The sequence below is a fragment of the Babylonia areolata genome, chromosome 12 (genome assembly GCF_041734735.1).
Source record: "Babylonia areolata isolate BAREFJ2019XMU chromosome 12, ASM4173473v1, whole genome shotgun sequence".
NCBI lineage: Eukaryota > Metazoa > Mollusca > Gastropoda > Neogastropoda > Buccinidae > Babylonia > Babylonia areolata.
The window spans coordinates 6,852,405-6,877,404 of record NC_134887.1 but is presented as its reverse complement, the minus strand read 5'-3'; the positions used below and the strand labels follow the sequence as shown (position 1 = coordinate 6,877,404).

The following is a 25,000-nucleotide window of genomic DNA, read 5'->3' as shown; positions in this document are numbered from 1 at the left end:
TCTGATGTCTGTCATACCTGGATTTACTGTACTTTTTTCCAGGATTGAAAAAAACAAACAAACAAAAAACAAACAAAAAAAAAAAAACAAGAAAAAACAAAACAAAACGGTTTTCAATTTTTTTTTCCAGACTTCCTGAGACTGTGTGCGAACCCTGAATTACAAACGACACAACAGCAGAGACGCAGACACAGATGATTTATTCAATAAGGCTACAGCCCCATATGAATGAGAAGCGATAACAAGATATGTGAATATATCACCGTAACTGGCAATAAGCATTCAACTGTTTACAGAATCAAACTATAGAAATTAGGACAATACTATTTTCTCTTACCTTAAAAGCTTTAACATAAGTACAATGCAAGATTTCTAAGAAGCGAGGGATGGAGTGAGGGAGGGGGAGGGGGGGGAGGGCATGTGTGTGGTGTGTGTGTGAGGGGGATGGGGGCGGGGGAACCAGGGGGAGGGAGGGAGGGCATGTGTGGTGTGTGTGTGGGGGGGATGGGGGGGGGGGCACCAGAGGGAGGGAGGGCATGTGTGGTGTGTGTGGGTGGGGGATGGGGGCACCAGGGGGAGGGAGGGCATGTGTGTGGTGTGTGTGAGGGGGGGGGGGGTCAGGGGGGGGGCACCAGGTGGAGGGGGGCAGGGCATGTGTGTGGTGTGTGTGGGGGGGATGGGGGGGGGGGGCACCAGAGGGAGGGGGGCAGGGCATGTGTGTGGTGTGTGTGGGGGGGATGGGGCACCAGGGGGAGGGAGGGAGGGCATGTGTGGTGTGTGTGAGGGGGATGGGGGGGGAACCAGGGGGAGGGAGGGAGGGCATGTGTGGTGTGTGTGTGTGGGGGATGGGGGGGGCACCAGAGGGAGGGGGGCAGGGCATGTGTGGTGTGTGTGTGTGTGGGATGGGGGGGGGGCACCAGAGGGAGGGGGGAGGGCATGTGTGTGGTGTGTGTGTGAGGGATGGGGGGGGCACCAGAGGGAGGGGGGAGGGCATGTGTGTGGTGTGTGTGGGGGGGGGGATGGGGGGGCACCTGGTGGAGGGGGGAGGGCATGTGTGGTGTGTGTGTGGGGGGGATGGGGGCACCAGAGGGAGGGAGGGCATGTGTGTGGTGTGTGTGGGGGGGGATGGGGGGGGGGCACCAGAGGGAGGGAGGGAGGGCATGTGTGTGGTGTGTGTGTGGGGGATGGGGGGAGGGGGCACGAGGGGGAGGGGGGGAGGGCATGTGTGTGGTGTGTGTGAGGGGGATGGGGGGAGGGGGCACCAGGGGGAGGGGGGAGGGCATGTGTGTGGTGTGTGTGTGGGGGATGGGGGGGGGGCACGAGGGGGAGGGGGGGAGGGCATGTGTGTGGTGTGTGTGTGGGGGATGGGGGGGGGCACGAGGGGGAGGGGGGGAGGGCATGTGTGTGGTGTGTGTGTGGGGGATGGGGGGAGGGGGCACCAGGGGGGGGATGGGGGCACCAGAGGGAGGGGGGCAGGGCATGTGTGTGGTGTGTGTGAGGGGTGGGGGGTGGGGGGGCACCAGAGGGAGGGGGGGGGTTCACACCTTGCTCGATGTCCATGAAATCCTCCAGGTTGGGTTGAAGCTGCACCAGGCCGGGCTGTATCAGGTCAGCACACATCAGCTGGTCTGTCAACATCGTCATGACAATAATTAATGGACACTTATACAGCACGCCATCCAGAAACCTGCTTGTTTTAGGGCAAAATATGTCAGTAATGTTTCTTGCATCTGTGGTGCTCACATAACAGCCAATCATATACCAACTTGCGATATGTTAAAAGTCTCAAATCCCTGAACTGAAATCATCTTCAGTGTTGACGATCTTCAGCAGTCCATTGCTCATGTATGACTTTTTCAACTCCTTGTTAAATAGTCCAGTTGGTTCGCTGTTATAGTTGTTAGTTTTTCATTAGAAATATGTTATATTGTTATTTTTTAAATTTTTTAAACAAAACTTAAATCAATAATTTTCACACACACACACACTTTCACTTACTCGTATGCGTACACAGTAATCCCCCCCCCCCCCCCCTCCTCTCACTCGATTTTTTTCCTTCCCTCGTCTAATATCACTTACAGTGAAAAGACGTCAAACTAAAGAACGAACGAAGATTTCTGTATACTTTTTGTTTGTGCTTTGTCTAGCATGATAAAAAGTTCAATCATAATGATTGAATTCATATAGCGCCTTCCCATGTTAAACATGCTAATGATAATAACAATAATAATAAGCACACATCAGCTGATCTGTCATCATCGTCATGATGATAATTAATAGATACTTATATAGCACCCGATCCAGAAACCTACTTTCCAAAACGCTTTTGTGTTTACTTTCTGTTCAAGTTTTGTCATCATACGCGCACACACAATCCAAGGTAATAATAATTTAATTCGAATGATTTAATTCTAAAAAATGCCTTACCATGTAAAACATGCTAATAACAATAAAAATAAGCACACATCAGCTGGTCTGTCATAATAATAATAATAATAATAATGGATACTTATATAGCACACTATCCAGAAATCTGCTCTAGGTGCTTTCCAAAACACTTCTGTGTTTACTTTCTGTTTGAGTTTTGTCATCACATACACACACAAAATCCAAGATAATAATAATTATGATAAGATAATCATGATAATCTAACCTACAAAGTGCCTTCCCATGTAAAACATAATAACAATTACCATAAAGTTCGGTCTATAAGCCGCAACTTTTTGCCCCACCTTCAACCTCTGCGGCTTATACAACGATGCGGCTTATTTGCGGATTTTAACGATCCCGGGAGTGTCACGTTCTCGTCTATTCTTAGCTGCCCTTCAACTCGCCAAAATCATGATTTCTGTCCATGAATTTCTGGATGAGCTTCAGGACAGTGTGCTAACTGTTCACGTTTTATAAATCAAATCCGCACACATTAAAGCCTTCAGATCAGCATTCAGTTCTACTCTGCTCAAGCGTACACTCTCATCATGCCAAAAACACGACGTTATGCCTATGATGCAGCCTTCAAATTGAAGGTGATCGACCTAGCAGACGACAGTGCAAGCTATGAACCAGCAGCGACCTCCACCTTCATGTTCATGAAGTGAAAGCGAGGCTGAAGTGAGTGACAAGATGGCGGAGGAAGCTGTGCTGGTTCTCTTCAACTCGGACACTGAAGACGAAGATTTTAGTGGATTCAGTGAGCAGGATGACGTTGAATAAGTGTGACTATCCCTAAATTATGGATCTTATTTTCGTTGTGTTTATCTATTATTTTTTTGTGGCACTAGCAGTATTTTCGCTTGCTTTTCTTTGTGTTGTTCCTGCTTGTGTTTATTTCATAACCTACAGTATTGACAATTTTTCTGTAGTATCTGTATGTGTTCCGGTACCGGAAATAAGGGCGGCTTATAAGCCGGTGCGGCTTATGTATGTATAAAGTTAAATTTTTTCCAAAATTTAGTGGGTGTGGCTAAAATACCAGTGCGCTCAATAGACCGAACTTTACGGTATAATAATTTAATCATAACATTTTATCTTAAAAAGCACCTTCCCTTGCAAAACATGCTAATAATATTAAAAATCATGATGATATTAACCATAATCATTTAATCTATAAAGCGCCTTGCCATGTAAAACATGCTGATACTACTGATAGTGACAATAATAATAATAATGATAACAATCTAATCATAATCATTTAATTCATAAAGTGCCTTCCCATGTAATACATGCTCAATTGGGCTGTACAGTGTATCCCACAATCTCCACTAAACGATAAAAATACTACTTCCAGTGGTAATAACAATGGGTGTTTATAATGCGCTCCACCTCCTTTGTGTGTGCACGGCGTGGGAGAGTGTGAGAGCATGTGGAAGTGTGTGTGTGTGTGTGTGTGTGTGTGTGTGTGTGTGTGTGTGTGTGTGTGTGTGTGTGTGTGTGTGTGTGTGTGTGTGTGTGTGTGTGTGCATATGTGAGTGTGCATACACCTGTGTGTGCGCATGCAGACTTGCATGTGTGCGTGTGTGTTTGCATGTGTGTGTGGTGTGTGTGTGTGTGTGTGTGTGTGTGTGTGTGTGTGTGTGTGTGAGTGTGCGTGTGCACTCGTGTGTGTGCGCGCGTGTGCATGCATATGGGCTTGCATGCATGCATCTGTGTGTGTGCACATGAGTGGGTGTGCGCATGTAAGAGCACGTGTGAGTGTGTGCGTGTGTGCTCTTGTTTATGCGTGTGTGCACGTGGGGGTGTGCATGCAGGCTTGCATGCTTGCATGTTCTTGTGTGTGTGTGTATGTGGCTGGTAGGTGTAGGTAGTTGCGAGTGTGGGTGTGCATGTGGGCTTCTATGTATGCATGTGTGCGTGTGTGAGTGTGCGCGCGCGCATGTACGTGTGCATGCGTGCACACGCATGTTTGTGCAGCTGCACATGTTTGTGTGTGTGCGTGCATGTGCATGCATGTGCATGCGTGTGTGAGAGTGCTACATGTCTGCCCACACACATGCATGTGTGAGAGTGCTACATGTCTGCCCACATGCATGCGCGTGTGCGAGTGCTACATGTCTGCCCACATGCATGCGTGTGTGAGAGTGCTACATGTCTGCCCACACACATGCATGTGTGAGAGTGCTACATGTCTGCCCACATGCATGCATGTGTGAGAGTGCTACATGTCTGCCCACGTGCATGCATGTGTGAGAGTGCTACATGTCTGCCCATGTGCATGCATGTGTGAGAGTGCTATATGTCTGCCCACACGCATGCATGTGTGACAGTGCTACATGTCTGCCCATGTGCATGCATGTGCGAGTGTGGGTGTTCCAGCAGCCACGTACTGAAGTCGCGGGGGTTGGGGAAGGGGAAGGGCTGGTTGAGGGCGGAGAAGAAGTTGTCGGAGAAGTCCACGTCCATGAGGTCGGCGTTGAGGATGGACAGGTCGGTGGAGGACTCGGGCTGCATGCTGCGCGGCATGCTGCTGTCCACCTCCTTCACCCGCTCCAGCAGCTCCCTCTCCGTCAGCACCTGTACCACGGCCACAACAACCACCACCACAGCATCAACTCACACTGTTTGGTCTTGTATCACCACCACAACGACAAACCTGCACTGTCAGGTTCTGAGCCACCACAACAACAACCAACAACCACACCTACCTGCACTGTCACGCCCTGTACCACCAAAACCACAACAAGAACCTACACTGTTAGGTTCTGAACAACAACCACAACAACAAGAACCTACACTGTCAGGTTCTGAAACACCACAACCACAACAACAAGAACCTACACTGTCAGGTTCTGAACAACAACCACAACCACAACAACAAGAACCTACATTGTCAGGTTCTGAAACACCACAAGCACAACAAGAACCTACACTGTCAGGTTCTGAAACACCACAACCACAACAACAAGAACCTACATTGTCAGGTTCTGAAACACAACAACCACAACAACAAGAACCTACACTGTCAGGTTCTGAACAACCACAACAACAAGAACCTACACTGTCAGGTTCTGAAACACCACAACCACAACAACAAGAACCTACACTGTCAGGTTCTGAACAACCACAACAACAAGAACCTACATTGTCAGGTTCTGAACAACAACCACAACAACAAGAACCTACACTGTCAGGTTCTGAACAACCACAACAACAAGAACCTACACTGTCAGGTTCTGAACAACAACCACAACAACAAGAACCTACATTGTCAGGTTATGAAACACCACAACCACAACCACAACAACCTACATTGTCAGGTTCTGAAACACCACAACCACAACAAGAACCTACATTGTCAGGTTCTGAAACACCACAACCACAACAAGAACCTACACTGTCAGGTTCTGAAACACCACAACCACAACAAGAACCTACACTGTCAGGTTCTGAAACACCACAACCACAACAACAAGAACCTACATTGTCAGGTTCTGAACAACAACCACAACAACAAGAACCTACATTGTCAGGTTCTGAAACACCACAACCACAACAAGAACCTACACTGTTACGTTCTGAAACACCACAACCACAACAACAAGAACCTACACTGTCAGGTTCTGAACAACCACAACAACAAGAACCTACACTGTCAGGTTCTGAAACACCACAACCACAACAACAAGAACCTACACTGTCAGGTTCTGAACAACCACAACAACAAGAACCTACATTGTCAGGTTCTGAACAACAACCACAACAACAAGAACCTACACTGTCAGGTTCTGAACCACCACAACAACAAGAACCTACACTGTTAGGTTCTGAACAACAACCACAACAACAAGAACCTACACTGTCAGGTTCTGAACAACAACCACAACAACAAGAACCTACATTGTCAGGTTCTGAAACACCACAACCACAACAACAAGAACCTACACTGTCAGGTTCTGAACAACCACAACAACAAGAACCTACACTGTCAGGTTCTGAAACACCACAACCACAACAACAAGAACCTACACTGTCAGGTTCTGAACAACCACAACAACAAGAACCTACATTGTCAGGTTCTGAACAACAACCACAACAACAAGAACCTACACTGCCAGGTTCTGAACAACAACCACAACAACAAGAACCTACACTGTCAGGTTCTGAACAACAACCACAACAACAAGAACCTACACTGCCAGGTTCTGAACAACAACCACAACAACAAGAACCTACACTGTCAGGTTCTGAACAACAACCACAACAACAAGAACCTACATTGTCAGGTTATGAAACACCACAACCACAACCACAACAACCTACATTGTCAGGTTCTGAAACACCACAACCACAACAAGAACCTACACTGTCAGGTTCTGAAACACCACAACCACAACAAGAACCTACACTGTCAGGTTCTGAAACACCACAACCACAACAAGAACCTACACTGTCAGGTTCTGAAACACCACAACCACAACAACAAGAACCTACACTGTTAGGTTCTGAAACACCACAACAACAAGAACCTACATTGTCAGGTTCTGAAACACCACAACAACAAGAACCTACATTGTCAGGTTCTGAAACACCACCACCACAACAAGAACCTACACTGTTAGGTTCTGAACAACAACCACAACAACAAGAACCTACACTGTCAGGTTCTGAAACACCACCACAACAACAAGAACCTACACTGTTAGGTTCTGAACAACAACCACAACAACAAGAACCTACACTGTCAGGTTCTGAAACACCACAACCACAACAAGAACCTACACTGTTAGGTTCTGAACAACAACCACAACAACAAGAACCTACACTGTTAGGTTCTGAACAACAACCACAACAACAAGAACCTACATTGTCAGGTTCTGAAACACAACAACAAGAACCTACACTGTTACGTTCTGAAACACCACAACAACAACAAGAACCTACACTGTTAGGTTCTGAAACACCACAACCACAACAAGAACCTACATTGTCAGGTTCTGAAACACCACAACAACAAGAACCTACATTGTCAGGTTCTGAAACACCACAACCACAACAAGAACCTACACTGTTAGGTTCTGAACAACAACCACAACAACAAGAACCTACATTGTCAGGTTCTGAAACACAACAACAAGAACCTACACTGTTACGTTCTGAAACACCACAACAACAACAAGAACCTACACTGTTAGGTTCTGAAACACCACAACCACAACAACAAGAACCTACACTGTTACGTTCTGAAACACCACAACAACAACAAGAACCTACACTGTTAGGTTCTGAAACACCACAACCACAACAAGAACCTACACTGTCAGGTTCTGAAACACCACAACAACAAGAACCTACACTGTCAGGTTCTGAAACACCACAACCACAAGAACCTACATTGTCAGGTTCTGAAACACCACCACAACAACAAGAACCTACATTGTCAGGTTCTGAAACACCACCACAACAACAAGAACCTACATTGTCAGTTTCTGAAACACCATCACAACAACAAGAACCTACACTGTTAGGTTCTGAAACACCACAACCACAACAACAAGAACCTACACTGTCAGGTTCTGAAACACCACCACAACAACAAGAACCTACACTGTCAGGTTCTGAAACACCACCACCACAACAAGAACCTACATTGTCAGTTTCTGAAACACCATCACAACAACAAGAACCTACACTGTTAGGTTCTGAAACACCACAACCACAACAACAAGAACCTACATTGTCAGGTTATGAAACACCACCACCACAACAAGAACCTACACTGTTAGGTTCTGAACAACAACCACAACCACAAGAACCTACACTGTCAGGTTCTGAAACACAACAACAAGAACCTACACTGTTACGTTCTGAAACACCACCACAACAACAAGAACCTACACTGTTAGGTTCTGAACAACAACCACAACAACAAGAACCTACACTGTTAGGTTCTGAACAACAACCACAACAACAAGAACCTACATTGTCAGGTTCTGAAACACCACAACCACAACAAGAACCTACACTGTTACGTTCTGAAACACCACCACAACAACAAGAACCTACACTGTCAGGTTCTGAACAACAAACACAACAACAAGAACCTACACTGTCAGGTTCTGAACAACAACCACAACAACAAGAACCTACACTGTTAGGTTCTGAAACACCACAACCACAACAAGAACCTACATTGTCAGGTTCTGAAACACCGCCACAACAACAAGAACCTACACTGTCAGGTTCTGAAACACCGCCACAACCACAAGAACCTACATTGTCAGGTTCTGAAACACCACAACCACAACAACAAGAACCTACACTGTCAGGTTCTGAAACACCACCACCACAACAAGAACCTACATTGTCAGTTTCTGAAACACCGCCACAACCACAAGAACCTACATTGTCAGGTTCTGAAACACCACAACCACAACAACAAGAACCTACACTGTCAGGTTCTGAAACACCACAACCACAACAAGAACCTACACTGTTAGGTTCTGAACAACAACCACAACAACAAGAACCTACACTGTCAGGTTCTGAAACACCACAACCACAAGAACCTACATTGTCAGGTTCTGAAACACCACCACAACAACAAGAACCTACACTGTCAGGTTCTGAAACACCACCACAACAACAAGAACCTACATTGTCAGTTTCTGAAACACCATCACAACAACAAGAACCTACACTGTTAGGTTCTGAAACACCACAACCACAACAACAAGAACCTACACTGTCAGGTTCTGAAACACCACCACAACAACAAGAACCTACATTGTCAGGTTCTGAAACACCACCACAACAACAAGAACCTACACTGTTAGGTTCTGAAACACCACAACCACAACAAGAACCTACACTGTCAGATCCTGAACAACCACCACCACAACAACAACCCACACTGTCACGCCATGTACCACCACAATCACAAGGACCTGTATGTGTGTACGATAGTCAGTCGTGTCCTCCGACTATGACCATCAGAACAGCAGGGGAGGCAACTGCTGTCCTGACTATCTGGTCTGGATAGACTCTGATCAAGGACTTGAGGTATCTATGCAAGTGTGGCAAGTGTGTATGTGTATAACGGTTAGTCGTGTCTGATTACTGACCATCAGAACAGCAGAGGACGCAACTGCTGTCCCGACTATCTGATCAAGAATTTGATTATAGTGGAGAGTGTGAGTATGTATGACAGTCAATCATGTCCTGCAGGGTGGGGGGGGGGGGGGCGGGGGGCGGGGGGGGGGGGGGGGGGAGAGAAGCAGGGGGGTGGGGGGGGGGGGGAGAAAGGAAGGGGTAATAAATAAACACACACTCACACATATATATATTATATATATATATGGATATAGAGCCCGTGACGACAAAAGAAGAACAAAATTCAAATGAAGCCTGATCTTGTGTAAACAACTTGTCTCTGTACACATACACACACACACTCTCAATCGTGTAAGACGGGAAAAGTGGAGGGTTGGACGGGTAGGGGCGATGTGATGGGGGGAAGGGCGTGGGGAGGGGGGGGGGGGATGTGGAGGGGAGTGGAGCAAGGTTCATGTCTTGAAATTAAAATCTAAAAGTTAAAATAATAATAATAATCATAACAATGAATTAACTTTAAAAAAAAAAAGATTAAAAAATTAAAACAAGAAATAAAAAGATAAACAAAAAGTTGCATGTCAATTCTGCAAGTAAGTTGGGGTGGTTGTTTTTTCAATCAAGAAGGAACAATAAAAATCCCCCCCCACACCTCCATTTACAAAAGCTTTTTTCTTCTTCTTTCGCAAACTACGACTTCCTGTGCATGAATTCAGGGGCTGTAGCTGCAGCTGAAACGATCAGGTTCACACCTATGAGGAAGTGGGCTTTTATGTGTATGACCAGTTTTTAATTTACCCTGCCATGTAGTCGGCCAGTCTCTGTTTTTGGTACCAACGTTCACGCTGGGTTCGTTCTTCTTTATGTAACCCACCAAAACGCTGACATGGATAACAGGGCCAGGTAGCATGAGGCGATCTCTGCTGCGCTAAATGTGCTTAGAGTTAAGAATGTCTCTTCACCCTTTCACTGCCGGTCAATTAAGAGTACAAAATTCCCTTGAGGTATAAACACAGAAAAGACAGTGGCTAAGAATAGCTGGGGAGTCCCTCTGCGATGTATAGAAAATATAGCCTATCCTACCACCGAACATTAAGAGCAGTAGGTTCATGGATAACAGACCAATGAACGGTCACCTTTCAGTGACATGGGTCCTCTACCATGCTTCTGCATAAGTGCAAGCTTGGCGGTGAAAGGGCTAAGTATATATACATGGAATTTAATGCAGAGTTTGGAACATTCTTAACAATGAGCAAACGTAGTGCTGCTGAGTTCGCTCATGCAACCTGTCCTTGGATCTTCAACAATATTAGAACTCCTGCATGCATTAACACATGACAGTGGGTTCAGGCACTGGAAGGTCTGCACATATTTTCGTTGACCTGGGAGATCGGATAAATCCCCACCAGGTGCGCCGAAACCGGCAACTTAACTCTGGAAACTGCGTGTGTGTGTGTGTGTGTGTGTGTGTGTGTGTGTGTAGATTTCAGTGCTATCACCATTCAGCCACCACTGTACCCGTCAAACTGCTCAACACAACCCACCTCCATGGCCGGAGAGTAGAGCGAGGCCTCTGGGATGGACTGCAGAATGCGGTCGCGGTAGAAACGGCGCCATCTCTTGTACTCCTTGGTCACCGTGTCCAGCCGTCGCTTCCAGTACTTCCCCTCCAGAACCACAGCCTGAAAGTAGACAGACAGATATTGTTCTGTACTGTATTGTACTGTATTGTATTGTTCTGTATTGTACTGTATTTTACTGTATTTATTGTATTGTATGGTTCTGTATTGTATTGTATTGTTCTGTATTGTATTGTTCTGTATTGCTCTGTATTGTATTGTACTGTACTGTATTGTTTTGTATTGTACTGTACTGTACTGTATTTATTGTATTGTACTGTTCTGTATTGTATTGTATTGTTCTGTATTGTATTGTTCTGTATTGTATTGTTCTGTATTGTATTGTATTTATTGTATTGTTCTGTATTGTATTGTTCTGTATTGTATTGTTCTGTATTGTATTGTATTTATTGTATTGTTCTGTATTGTATTGTTCTGTATTGTACTGTTCTGTATTGTATTGTACTGTATTGTATTGTATTGTTCTGTATTGTATTGTTCTGTATTGTATTGCATTGTATTGCATTGTACTGTATTGTATTGTTCTGTATTGTATTGTATTGTATTGCATTGTACTGTATTGTTCTGTATTGTATTGTATTGTATTGCATTGTACTGTATTGTATTGTTCTGTATTGTATTGTATTGTTCTGTATTTATTGTATTGTTCTGTATTGTATTGTACTGTATTGTATTGTATTTATTGTTCTTTATTGTATTGTTCTGTATTGTATTGTTCTGTATTGTATTGTACTGTATTGTTCTGTACTGTATTGTATTGTTCTGTATTGTATTGTTCTGTACTGTATTGTACTGTATTATATTGTATTGTATTGTACTGCATTTATTGTATTGTATTCCACTGCATTATGTTGAACTGTATTGTACTGAACTGTACTGTATTTATTGTATTGTTCTGTATTGTATTGTTCTGTATTGTATTGTACTGTATTTATTGTATTGTATTGTACTGTATTTATTGTATTGTATTGTACTGTATTTATTATATTGTATTGTACTGTATTTATTTATTGTATTGTACTGTATTTATTGTATTGTATTGTACTGTATTTATTTATTGTATTGTACTGTATTTATTTATTGTATTGTACTGTATTTATTGTATTGTACTGTATTTATTGTATTGTATTTATTGTATTGTATTGTACTGTATTTATTGTACTGTATTTATTGTATTGTACTGTACTGTATTTATTGTATTGTACTGTATTGTACTGTACTGTATTTATTGTATTGTACTGTATTTATTGTATTGTATTGTATTTATTGTATTGTATTGTATTTATTGTATTGTATTTATTGTATTGTATTGTATTTATTGTATTGTACTGTACTGTATTTATTGTATTGTACTGTATTTATTGTATTGTACTGTACTGTATTTATTGTATTGTACTGTACTGTATTTATTGTATTGTATTGTATTTATTGTATTGTACTGTACTGTATTTATTGTATTGTACTGTATTTATTGTATTGTACTGTACTGTACTGTATTGTATTGCATACATGGTATTGTATTGTACTGCATTTATTGTATTGTATTGCACTGCATTATGTTGAACTGTATTGTATTGTATTGTACTCTATTTATTGTATTGTACTGCACTGTATTGTGTTGTACAGCACTGTATTGTGTATTATTGCACTGCTCTGCACTGCACTGTACTGTATTATATTGTATTGTACTGTATTTATTTTATTGTATTGTACTGCATTTACTGTATTTTATTGCATACATGGTATTGTATTGTACTGCATTTATTGTATTGTATTGTATTGTATTGTATTGTATTGTACTGTATTGCACTGCATTGTTGAACTGTATTGTATTGAACTATACTGTATCATATTATATTGTACTGTACTGTATTGTATTGCTCTGTATTGTATTGTATTGTATTGTATTACACTGCACTGTATTGTATTGCACTGTACTGTGTTGTACAACACTGTATTGTATTGTGTATTATTGCATTGCACTGCACTGCACTGCACTGCACTGTATTGTATTGTATTACTTTTTTGTCACAACAGATTTCTCTGTGTGTGAAATTCAGGGCTGCTCTTCCCAGGGACAGCACATCTCCTCACTGAGAACGCCACACTTTTTATTTTTATTTATTTTTTTTTTAAACTTTTCCTTCCTGCACTTTTATTTGTTTTCCTATCGAAGTGGATTTTTCTACAGAATTTTGCCAGGGAGAACCCTTTTGTTGTCGTGGGTTCTTTTACGTGCGCTACGTGCATGCTGCACACCGGACCTCAGTTTATTGTCTCATCTGAACAACTAGCGTCCAGACCACCACACAAGGTCTAGTACTGTAGTGGAGGGGGAGAAAATACTGGCGACTGTGGGATTTGAACCAGTGCACTCAGGTTCTCTCGCTTCCTGGGCGGACGCGTTGCCACCGGGCCAACACTCCGCAAAGTGTGGGAGAGACGGCCATTTTCCAACAGGCCAACACTCCGCAAAGTGTGGGAGAGACGGCCGTTTTCCAACAGGCCAACACTCCGCAAAGTGTGGGAGAGACGGCCGTTTTCCAACAGGCCAACACTCCGCAAAGTGTGGGAGAGACGGCCGTTTTCCAACAGGCCAACACTCCGCAAAGTGTGGGAGAGACGGCCGTTTTCCAACAGGCCAACACTCCGCAAAGTGTGGGAGAGACGGCCGTTTTCCAACAGTTTCAGTTTCAGTTTCAGTAGCTCAAGGAGGCGTCACTGCGTTCGGAGAAATCCATATACGCTACACCACATCTGCCAAGCAGAGGCCTGACCAGCAGCGTAACCCAACGCGCTTAGTCAGGCCTTGAGGAGAAAAGAAAAAGAAAAAGATAAGCTTACATAAATAAATAAATAATAATTATGATATAAAAAAAGGTAGTAGTGATGAAAACAATAAAATTAAAAAAAATTAAATAAATACAACAATGATGATAAATAAGCAAATAAATGTAAAACATGAAGACACACATTCACACATACACCCACACATGCATAACAGATATGTGGGGTTGGGGGTGGGAGATATGGGCGTGTGTGTGTGTGTGTGTGTGTGTGTGTGTGTGTGTGTGTGTGTGTGTGTGTGTGTGCTGTGGAAGCTGCGATACATAGACTAGAAATGAGTGTGTGGAGGAGGGGGTAAAGGAGGTGCAGGGTAATGTGTGTGTGTGTGTGTGTGTGTGTGTGTGTGTGTGTTGGAGCTCATGTACGTTTAAAATTATATGTATTTGACTGTGCTTTCATATCTTTGAAACTGTGTGTTTCCAACAGGCCTGACAAAGTCATGATCAACACTACCCCAGACACACCAACCAGAGCACAGCTACATTGTCTGCTCAGACTGAAGGATACCGACCACTACCAGTACTACAGAGCGCCTATCCTCGGTCACGGACCAAGTTCTAAGCGCATCACACAGTCATTTGTTGCATGACAGGCTTCTTGATTGTGTGGGGACAGCTTACTGACAGAAGAGGAGGAGGAGGCTGAAGTAGAAGAGGAAGAAGAAGAAGAAGTAGAAGCAGAGAAGACATTAATAAGAATGCAGAAGACACACACATTGCAGTTTTCACACGCACACACACACACACATAACAACAACACACACACACACACACACACGCAACCATGCACACACACGCACACACACAACCATGCACACACACACACACACACACGCACACACACACACACACACACACACAAACAACAACAACACACACACACAACCATGCAAACACACGCACACACACACACACAACCATGCACACACACACACACACACACACACACACACAACCACACACACATGCGTGCGCACAAACATGTGTACATATAAAAAAAACAACAACAAATGAATGGAATATTGATGCATGCTTGAATGCAAAAATCGAACTAAAGGGGGAGGAAATTGTACAGACTGAAAGACACCAACAGCGACAGAGAGGGAGAGAGAGGGGGTGGGGGGTGGGTGGGGGCAAGCCTTCAAAAACTCACATGCAATTATCTAGTTAGTTAAGTTGCTCAAGGAGGCGTCACTGCGTTCGGACAAATGCATGTATGCGCTAAACCTCATCCGCTCAGCAGATGCCTGAACAGCAGCGGAACCCAACTCACTTAGTCAGGCTTTGAAATACATACATACATATATATATATATATGTGGTGTATATTAAGTGGGTATGGCATGTTTAGACCCATATATATATGCCATACCTATATATATATATATATATATATATATATATATATATATATATATATGGGTCTAAACATGCCATACCCACTTAATCAAACATTACAGGTACCGGATGAAATATACATTTATTGCAACACGAAATTTTTGATTGCCCACTGTAGCCTTGACCTGCAACCCTGACCTTTGAAAGTTTCGAGTTTTCAGCTTTCTAAGTTTTGACCATTACCACTACCAGTCACTGTACCAAGTTTGAAGAAGACTTTCTGCAGGCCCTTTTCTCTTTTGTTAAGGACTGCAAGTTGGTTTTTTTTTTGAATTTTTTTTTTTTTTTATCTACTGTCATCACGTGCCATGGTGACAGCTGTTATCTTGGACCAAGCACCTCAATTTGTTTTTCCTTCTTTTTTTTTTTTTTTTGGTTTGTCAGATAACAACCTTGATCTCCAACCTTTCACCCTGCTTACCACATCACAATGAAACCTGGAAGTGTATAGTTGGTCTTATTGCCGAGTTTTGTCTTTTTACCAAGTTTGATTCCCATAAAACATTACTGCAGTTGTGGAGATAATACCAATGTTAAAGATGAACCCTGCTCACCCCATCTCCCCCCGCCCCCCACGTCCCCACCAAACCCCTTACACACACACTCACAAACACACAGGCTTACACACATACACACTCACAAACATACAGGTTTACACACATACACACACACGTGCGCGCACACACATGCACACACACTGATACATACGCACACACACACTTGTGCACACACACTCACACATACACGCTTCGCTCACTCACACACACACAAACATTAGCACGCACATACACAACCCCCCCCCCCCCCCACACACACACACACACACACACGCATGCATGCAAGCACAGCCAACTAACAAACAAACAAACGAGCCAGCAGAATGATTACACAAACTCTGGTTCCTGTTTACCCACCACCCCCTACCCCCCTCAGCCACGAGTCAATAAATAAAGTTAGCAGTAGCAGTGCAGTGGTGGTGGTGGTGGTGGTGGTGGCAGGCTTCAAGCCAGTCTCTGCTGTCAATGTTTCTTTTTACCGCTGTCCCAAACACTTCACGCAGCATATATTATTTTCTGTGAAGCACACGTCATGAACTCCAGCTGCCTCAGTGATAAACTTCACCACCTGACTTGAACCTTGCACACAACATGGCAGGGACAGAGGCTCCAAAGTGGGGGAGTTGTGGTAGGAGGGCGGCTGGTTGTTTGGTGGGGAGTGGAGGGGGTGTGTGTGGGGCGGGGTGGGGGTGGGGGGGCTGTGGGGGGGGGGGAGAGGGGTGGGGTTGGAATGGGGTGGTGGTAGTCAATGGCCAGTACAAAAAAAAAGAAAAAGAAAAAAAGGTCCAAATGCCTGCAACTATTACCACATTCATTTTAGCATTATCATGATTATTATCATAATTATTATTTTCTTCTTCTTTTTTTTTCTTCTTTTTTTCTCAAGGCCTGACTAAGCGTGTTGGGTTACGCTGCTGGTCAGGCAATCTGCTTGGTAGATGTGGTGTAGCATGTATGTGGATTTGTCCAAACGCAGTGACCTACTGATACCGATACTCATTTTACTACATACAGCTCAAGAAACGTTTTTTGGCTCCTCACATTTGGACTTCTTCTTCTTCTTCTTTTCGGTCGCACTTGTCACAGAGTCAGGCTGGCCTGCGAGACAAATGTCGTCGTGGCTTCCATGTCTTGTCTGCAGCCGTAGAGCTTGGTGCGTAGTGGGGTCGCTTCTGGCCACACGGTGTCTCTCAGTCCCTGGTGGAGGGGACAAGTCTGCAGAACATGTTCTGGTGTTTGGTCTTCAAGACCACAGGGACAGGTCTGTGATGGTGCCAGCTTCAGCTTCTTGAACATGTGCGCGTTAAGGCGGCAGTGTCCTGTGCGTAAGCGCATAATTGCTACCTGCTGCCAGCGTTCAAGCTCGTGATATGCATCCCTTGTGGCTTGTGGTCGTAGTGCTGCCTTCACGAGGGTCTTCTTTTCAGCGAAGCTAACACTGTTGTTTGGTTGTCTTTCTTTCGCTCCGAGTTTGGCGAGCTGGTCCGCAATTTCGTTGCCTGGAATTCCGCAGTGGGCTGGAACCCATTGCAGGACTACTCGTCGTTGCTGGGCAACTTCTTGTAGTTTCTCCTTGAGACGAGGAAGTTTATCTCTTGCAAGGGCTTCCAGGACAGACAACGCATCTGTCAGAAAGACAACTTGTGGGCATTCGCTCTCCGAGTCGTGAACCATTGAAGCGGCCTGTATGAGCGCCGGTAGGGGCCAGACTAACTGGCAGTCAGTCCCCTGTGCTCACAGGGTAGGTCTTTAGGCCATGAGCTAAGGGCGGGGTAACCCCTACAGAAACCTAGAGGGCTGAAGACAGCGGTACTGGGCCAGCGCGCGCCTTCTAACAAACCACAGTGCCATGCAATTACGCACAAGAGACAGACATTTGGACCCGATGGAAATGTCAACTTTAGCTCTAAATTCCCTAAATCCATGGGGAGACGATGCAGAGAAAGGGGCGAGATGGACTGTGGTGAAGGGGGGTGGGAGGGGCTAGGGTGGGCAGGACGGAGATGGGAGAGAGGGGGGGGGGGGCAGGATTCCCCCCTCCACCTTATTATTTTTCTTTTTTTAGAGCCATTATCATCAGTTTCATCTGATCTTCCCCAGTTCAAGGTTACCCAGCTGAGCTGCTGAAGGCTCGAAACCACCGCTGGTCAGGATCATGTAACAGTGACCTCCTATAGAATTTGAACATGCATTAGTGAAAAAAAAAAAAAATGAAAAAAAAGAAAAAGAAAAAAAAATGTGGAAAAAGGTCGGATGATTCCTGTGGTCAGTCAGAATGAGAGCAATATCTTTCCTTTTTTTTTTCTCTCCCCCCCCCCCCCCCCCCCCCCCCCCAACCAACCCCCTCAAGCAGCAGTCAGCTGGGTGCAGCGAGGAAAATCGGGGTGAAGTACTTTTCCCAAGGTAACACTACCATGCAACAGTGCCTCAAAACTCAAGATTAACTCACTCAGTACGACCAGTCCTCTCTTCTCCTCTACACAGACCCCTCGGATGTCCAGTGGGTGTCTGAATGACCCAACCTTTAGCTTCCGTCGTCAGCATTGTAGTATTCTTTGTCAACATTCACCTCTTCAGTATATGAGCCTTCCGCTTGCAATATTTTGATGATGGTAACTGGGGTGAAACGCTGTTAACGTCGTCTCTTTCGCTGTTCGTATGGAGAGAGTTAAACACTGGTGAACGAACACTGGATCATCAAAGGTGCAATGCCTAACCGATACTGCCATGTCTCTGATGCCGTTATTCTAAAAGCACTTTATCTGGAAACAAACAAAGCTCATCTACAGGGGACAGTAAGAGAGAGAGAGAGACAGAGAGAGAGAGAGAGAGAGAGAGAGAGAGAGAGAGAGTGTGTTATATTTATCATATACGTATGTGTGCCTCTGTGTGTGTGTGTGTGCATGAGTGTGTGCCTCTGTGTGTGTGAGCGTGTGTGTGTGTGTGTGTGTGTGTGTGTGTTCGTTCGTTCGTTCTTTAGTTTAACGTCTTTTCACTTTAAGTGATATTAGACGAGTGTGTGTGTGTGTGTGTGTGTGTGTGTGTGCGTGTGTATGTGTTTGTGCATGTGCACATGTATACGTGTGTGTGTGTGTTTGCGTTCAAATGCTTATGCCTGTGCACATACACATGCAAACTGTAAAGAGAGAGACACCCACAAGCAAGATGAGATACAGTATGGAGAGAGAGAGAGAGAGAGAGAGAGAGAAGGGGGGGGGGAGGAGAGCAAGAGAGAGGGAGGGGGAGAGAGACAGACAGACAGACAGAGTGTGGGATAGAGACAGAAAGACAGACAGAGGGTGTGACACACACACATACACACAATGAGACAGAGCACTCTGGACAATAAGACATGAGAGAGAGGGGGAGAGAGAGAGAGAGGGGAGGGGGGGGAGGGGGAGGGAGAGAGGGAGAGAGAGAGAGAGAGAGGCAGACAGACAGAGTGTGGGATAGAGACAGAAAGACAGAGGGTGAGACACACACACATACACACAATGAGACAGAGCTCTCTGGACAATAAGACATGAGAGAGAGGGAGAGAGAGAGAGAGAGAGGGGGGGGGGGGAGAGAGGGAGAGAGAGAGAGTAGTGGTCTCCTGGGTCTATAATCTCCCAAAACAGATCATGGGACAGAACAGACCCCCCTCCCTCCCCCCTGCCACCCCACCAACACACACACACACACATATCCACTTCTCCAAGACTCGCACTCAATTCTTGCTTTCTGCAAAGAGTCCCATATGCTGACCCCATAATCCCTAATCCAACCTTTGACCCCGAGCTCCTCCACCCCACTCCACACCACCCCACCCCACCACCCCTAAACTGCCCAGGTCATGGGCAGGTCACCGATAGGAGGTAGCTCTTTGTGGTAACCACACATAAACTGTGACTGTCGACGAGGGCTGCCTGGCCCTACAAAACGGCACAACTGCACACACCATATGCCAAGGCTCTTTTTTTTTTTTTTTTTTTTTTTTCCTTTTTTTTCTTTTGTGACAAAAACATGGGCCTTGAAATTCCATCGTAACCCAGTCCAACTACCCGAGTCTGAGTCATAGGGGTACCACTGTGAGAGGTGAACACTAAAAAAAAAAAAAACTGTTTTGTAAGCACACCCATCATATCAGAACAACAACTGGAAACTTCCAACAGGTCTGTTGCATAAATATCTGTATCTCCTAACACCTCCCCTCCACCCCCCCCTCCCCTCCCCCCCCCCACCCCCCCACAGCCCCCTTAACACCACTTGACCCTCACACCATATCAATCTCTGGGTCATTCAAGATGCTGGTTCTTTTTTTTTTTTCTTTTTTTTTTTAACCCCTCCCAACCTCAACAGAATCACACTGCACTTGTTCAATAGGGTCAAGACCCCCCCACCATGGGCACTGATTTTGAAGTTCATAACAAATATGATCTTTCTCAGTTTCTGCAATGCACATGCTTCATTCATGCAAAAACAACAACAACAACAACAAACAACAACAACAAACAAACAAACAAAAATCCCCACTTCATTGTCAAGCAACCAGCAAGACAACACTGAAAAGGGAACGTTAACATTGTATCACTCAACTGAAACTCAAATAACGATCACAGTCACATGCTCATAATATGCGTACACACAGACACCACACACACACACAGCGTACACACAGACACCACACACACACACACACAGCATACACGCAGACACCACACACACACACACAGCATACACGCAGACACCACACACACACACACAGCATACACGCAGACACCACACACACACACACAGCATACACGCAGACACCACACACACACACACACACACACACGCACAGAGTAACTGTCTGAGGTCAGGTTGCTTTGGTGGTGGTGGTTTTTTTCATCATTTTACTCTTGTTTAATATCTTCCCCTTTAAATCAGAAACATGAACATATGCGCACATACACATCCATCCACACACATGTGCACACAAACCCTCCCTCCTCCATTATGTCTCTCCCCTCCCTTCCACTCCCCCCACTAATCCACCTCCCTCACCCCCCACCCCCCAACTTTGACAGCGTGAAGTGATGCAAAATCTAAGACTACTACTATGACAACTACTGCACTACACACACATCAAAATGTTTTGTATGCAGTGCACACACACAAACACACACACACACAAAGACAGCAAGAGTCACAGACAAACAAAAATAACCCCTCTTCCCCTACACATACACAAACCCCCCCCCCACCCCCATCCCCCCCAAAAAAAACTGGTCCAGTCCAGACCAGACCAGACATTTTCATATTAACCGAGAAAAGACCAGTTAGGGGAAAGATATATATATATATACATATCTGGCTAAAGATTTCTAATCTGCCCATGCCCAGTGCATCTGGCGAGGGATGCCAAACAGGGAAACAGGAGACTTCTAAATTAAATCCTGGACCCTGAGAGTGGTGAGCTGTCAACAGCCTCCACACCCACACACACACCACACCACACACACACACACACGCACGTATAGACTTCATAAAAAGTTAACAACCACTTCATAAAAAGCAGCTATGCTTTCATTTACAAACACATGTATAGACTTCATAAAAAGTTACCAACCACTTCATAAAAAGCAGCTGTGCTTTCATTTACAAACACATGTATAGACTTCATAAAAAGTTAACAACCACTTCATAAAAAGCAGCCATGCTTTTTATCTTATGTTAAAAAGATGAAAAAAAAAAGAAGAAGAGATATCTATGATTTTGATTAAAATACAAGCTTCATATCTAATCACTGGCCTCTTATTGAAGACACTAACTGTTGATAAGCCTCATGAAGAGTTTCTACAGACTTCACAAAAAGTTAAAACAACCACCTCGTAAAGAAAGAAGCTATGCTTTCATTTAATGTTAAAAAAAAAGATATTGAAAAAAAAAAGAAAAAAAGAAAAAGAAATGTATGTTCCACTTTAGTATCCTAAATTCCTGGAGCGGAAGAACCTAGGATGCTGGATTGGGACATTACCCTGATGTATGATTTTGATTATAAGTACAAGCTGCATGTATATATATATCATGTATATATACATCAGGGTAATATATATATATATATATATATATATATATATATATATATACATTACCCTGATGTATGATTTTGATTGTAAGTACAAGCTGCATGCATATATATATCATGTATATATACATCAGGGTAATATATATATAATTACCCTGATGTATGATTTTGATTATAAGTACAAGCTGCATGTACACACACACACACACACACACACATATATATATATATATATTTTTTTTTTAATACTGGCCTCTCACTGAAGACACAAACAGCACATGAGCTTGTAAAATGGCAATCAACTCACTGAGCCCTGCACCTGAGCATTGCCTGGGGCATCAGAATTTGTTTCAATGAAAACACTTTCCATGTTTCCATGTTCCTACATGTATATATATATGTTTCCATGTTCCTACACGCATGTTCTGCACCGGTATGACAGGGAAGCCAGCTGAGGCTGTAAGCTCCCTTGAGCTGAATGGGTTAAAAAAAAAAGAAAAAAAAGAAAAAAAAAAGAAAAAGAAAAAAAAAATGTTTCAGCCCAAGATAGAAAGTTATTATTTGGTGGTTTTATTAAAGATAGCCGTGATTTTTCATTGGACAACAACAACAAAAGAAATAAAAAGAATTGACGTGCATGCGTAAGAAAGCACACCTGGTTATGACAACTTAAGTGATGCTCATTTAACTGGTTGCACATATATACCCGCTGTTTACCCAGGAAACTCAGCATAATTTCACCATGACCCCTGAGAAGAGAACTGAGCAAGTTCCAAAGCGGTCCTGAACTTTTTGTGCGCCTTGTACAGAAACCGCCAACAACACACTACCGAGATCAGAAGACTGCAGGCATAAACTGTTTGTCAGTTCTTCAACGGCGTCTCTCTTTCTTCTTCTTCTTCTTCAGCATTGGTGGGCTGCAGCTCCAACATTCACAGGTGGGGCATCTACAGGTTCATCATGACACAGTTTTCACCCTGTCACGTACGCAGCCATACTTCCTTTTTGGAAGGGTGCATGCTGGGGCTATGTTCTTGTTTGCACAACCCGCCAAATGCTGACATGGACAATATGAGCTTTCACGCACGTATTTGATCTTCTGCATACGCACACACACACACACATACACACACACACACAAAGGAGATTCAGGCACTGGCAGGTCTGCACATATGTTGATTTGGGAGATAGGGAAAAAATCTCCACCTTACAAATAGCTAACAGGTGCACCGACAGTGGGGAACAAACTCAGGGAAGGTCCAGCGAGAATCCAGCGTTGTAACCGTTCCGCCACTGCAAGCACCCATGAACTGTGTGTGTGGTGTGTGTGTGTGTGTGTGTGTGTGTGCATGTGGTGTGTGAGCGCGCGCGTGTGCGTGAATTCAAATTCAAGTTACAGGCAGTGAGAGTGCATAATTTATAATGCAATATCCTCAGATCCACCACCCTCCTTGACATGACAGCATGGCAGAGACGAGGAGATAGCCAGGTCAAAGTGGGATGCCAGAGAGTTTTTTTGGTCGGGGAGAATGAGTCTTGTGTAAGTGCACTCGGTATCCAAACCTTGGACTTTTACTTTATTCATTTTGTTAGCAAGTAAATCAGTAAATAAATAAGTAAGCGAGTCAGTCACGTAGTTAGCTACTCATTTGATTTATTCATCTGAAGTGACAGCGCCATTTTCAATGGTTACGAACTATGAAAGCACAGCTGGCCATATATATTTTTTTTGTTTTTGTTTTGTTTTGTTTTTTGTATCTTTATATATTAAAATTTATATGTAGCATGTGAATGTCCCACCCTGTGTACATACCTCCCCCTATCTCTTCCCTGCTCCCTCCCCCTCCCCCCTCACCTTCCACGCACCACCCTCCCCCTACGTCCAACCACCCAACCCCTCCCTTGTATGCTTGTTTGAATAGTGACAGGTTGTTTTCTCTTTAGTCACACAGCCTTTACTCGAACTCGAACATTTTAATGACCAGGCCATTTGCCCGTGTCAAGGGGGTGGGGGGGTTGGGGGATCGGGAGGTAGGGAGTACAAGGACAATCATACGGGAAGTCTGAAACACAAGTCATAACCGTGAAACATACATGTCTGCTTAAATTCAAAAGAGGGTTTAAGCAATTCCTGGAAAGTACAAATCATTTCATTCACATTTGAATCAGCAACATGCATTGGAACACGTGCGCCTACGCACACACATACACACAGCCTTTACTGTGGAAGCCTGACAAGGTGGAAATTTCGCTGAATTTAAACAAGTAGGATGAGTGGGGGGAGAGAGTGGGGGGAGGTAGGGGGTGTGTGTGTGGGTGTGTGTGGGTGTGGAGAGGGAGAGAGAGAGAGAGAGAGGGATGAGTGGAGAGAGAGAGAAAGAAGGGGGCAATGGGGGGGGGGGGGGGGGGGGAGAGATAAAGTACGAGTGAGAGAGAGAGAGGGAGAGGAAGATAGGGAGAGAGAGAGGGATACATGGAGAGAGGGGGGGGGGGGTGGAGACAGAGAAAGAGAGGGGGGAGGGAGAGGGGGAGAGAGACAAGGATAAGTGGAGGGAGGGGGTAGAGAGAGAGAGTGAGTGAGGGACAGAAAGGGAGAGAGAGGGGGATGTAGAGAGAGAGAGAGGGAGGGGGGAAGAGAGAGGTAAAGAGAGAAAGAGAGAGTGAGGGAGGGACAATGAGAGAGACACACACACACACACACACAAACACACGCACACACACTAACACACACACACACACAAACACACGCGCACACACACAAACAGTGGGTGAGTCAGAGAGAGAGAGAGAAGATGGTGAGGGTGAAGGGGTGGGGATGGGGTGGGGGAAAGCAGGTGTGTGTGGTATATCTTGTACTTGAATGCACACAGTATATAATCATGAACTCCTTAACTGCTCCAAACCTTGGTGAAACTTAAAGGACACCAGTGTTTTTAAAAAAAATAAAAATAAATAAAATAATTAA

At 44.3% G+C, this 25,000-nt stretch overlaps 1 protein-coding gene across 2 annotated transcripts in view; it reads right to left on the bottom strand.

Annotated features, from left to right (window-relative positions):
* The window catches only part of LOC143288354 (MLX-interacting protein-like), a 100,190-nt gene that overhangs the window by 45,174 nt on the left and 30,016 nt on the right, over nt 1–25,000 (bottom strand). For both annotated transcript variants that reach the window (XM_076596737.1, XM_076596738.1), the window contains exons 4-6: nt 11,088–11,225; nt 4,824–5,010; nt 1,545–1,628 (exon numbers count right to left, since the gene is read on the bottom strand). In XM_076596737.1, the coding sequence (XP_076452852.1) occupies nt 1,545–1,628; nt 4,824–5,010; nt 11,088–11,225 (409 nt within the window). The remainder of the gene's footprint in view (nt 1–1,544; nt 1,629–4,823; nt 5,011–11,087; nt 11,226–25,000) is intronic.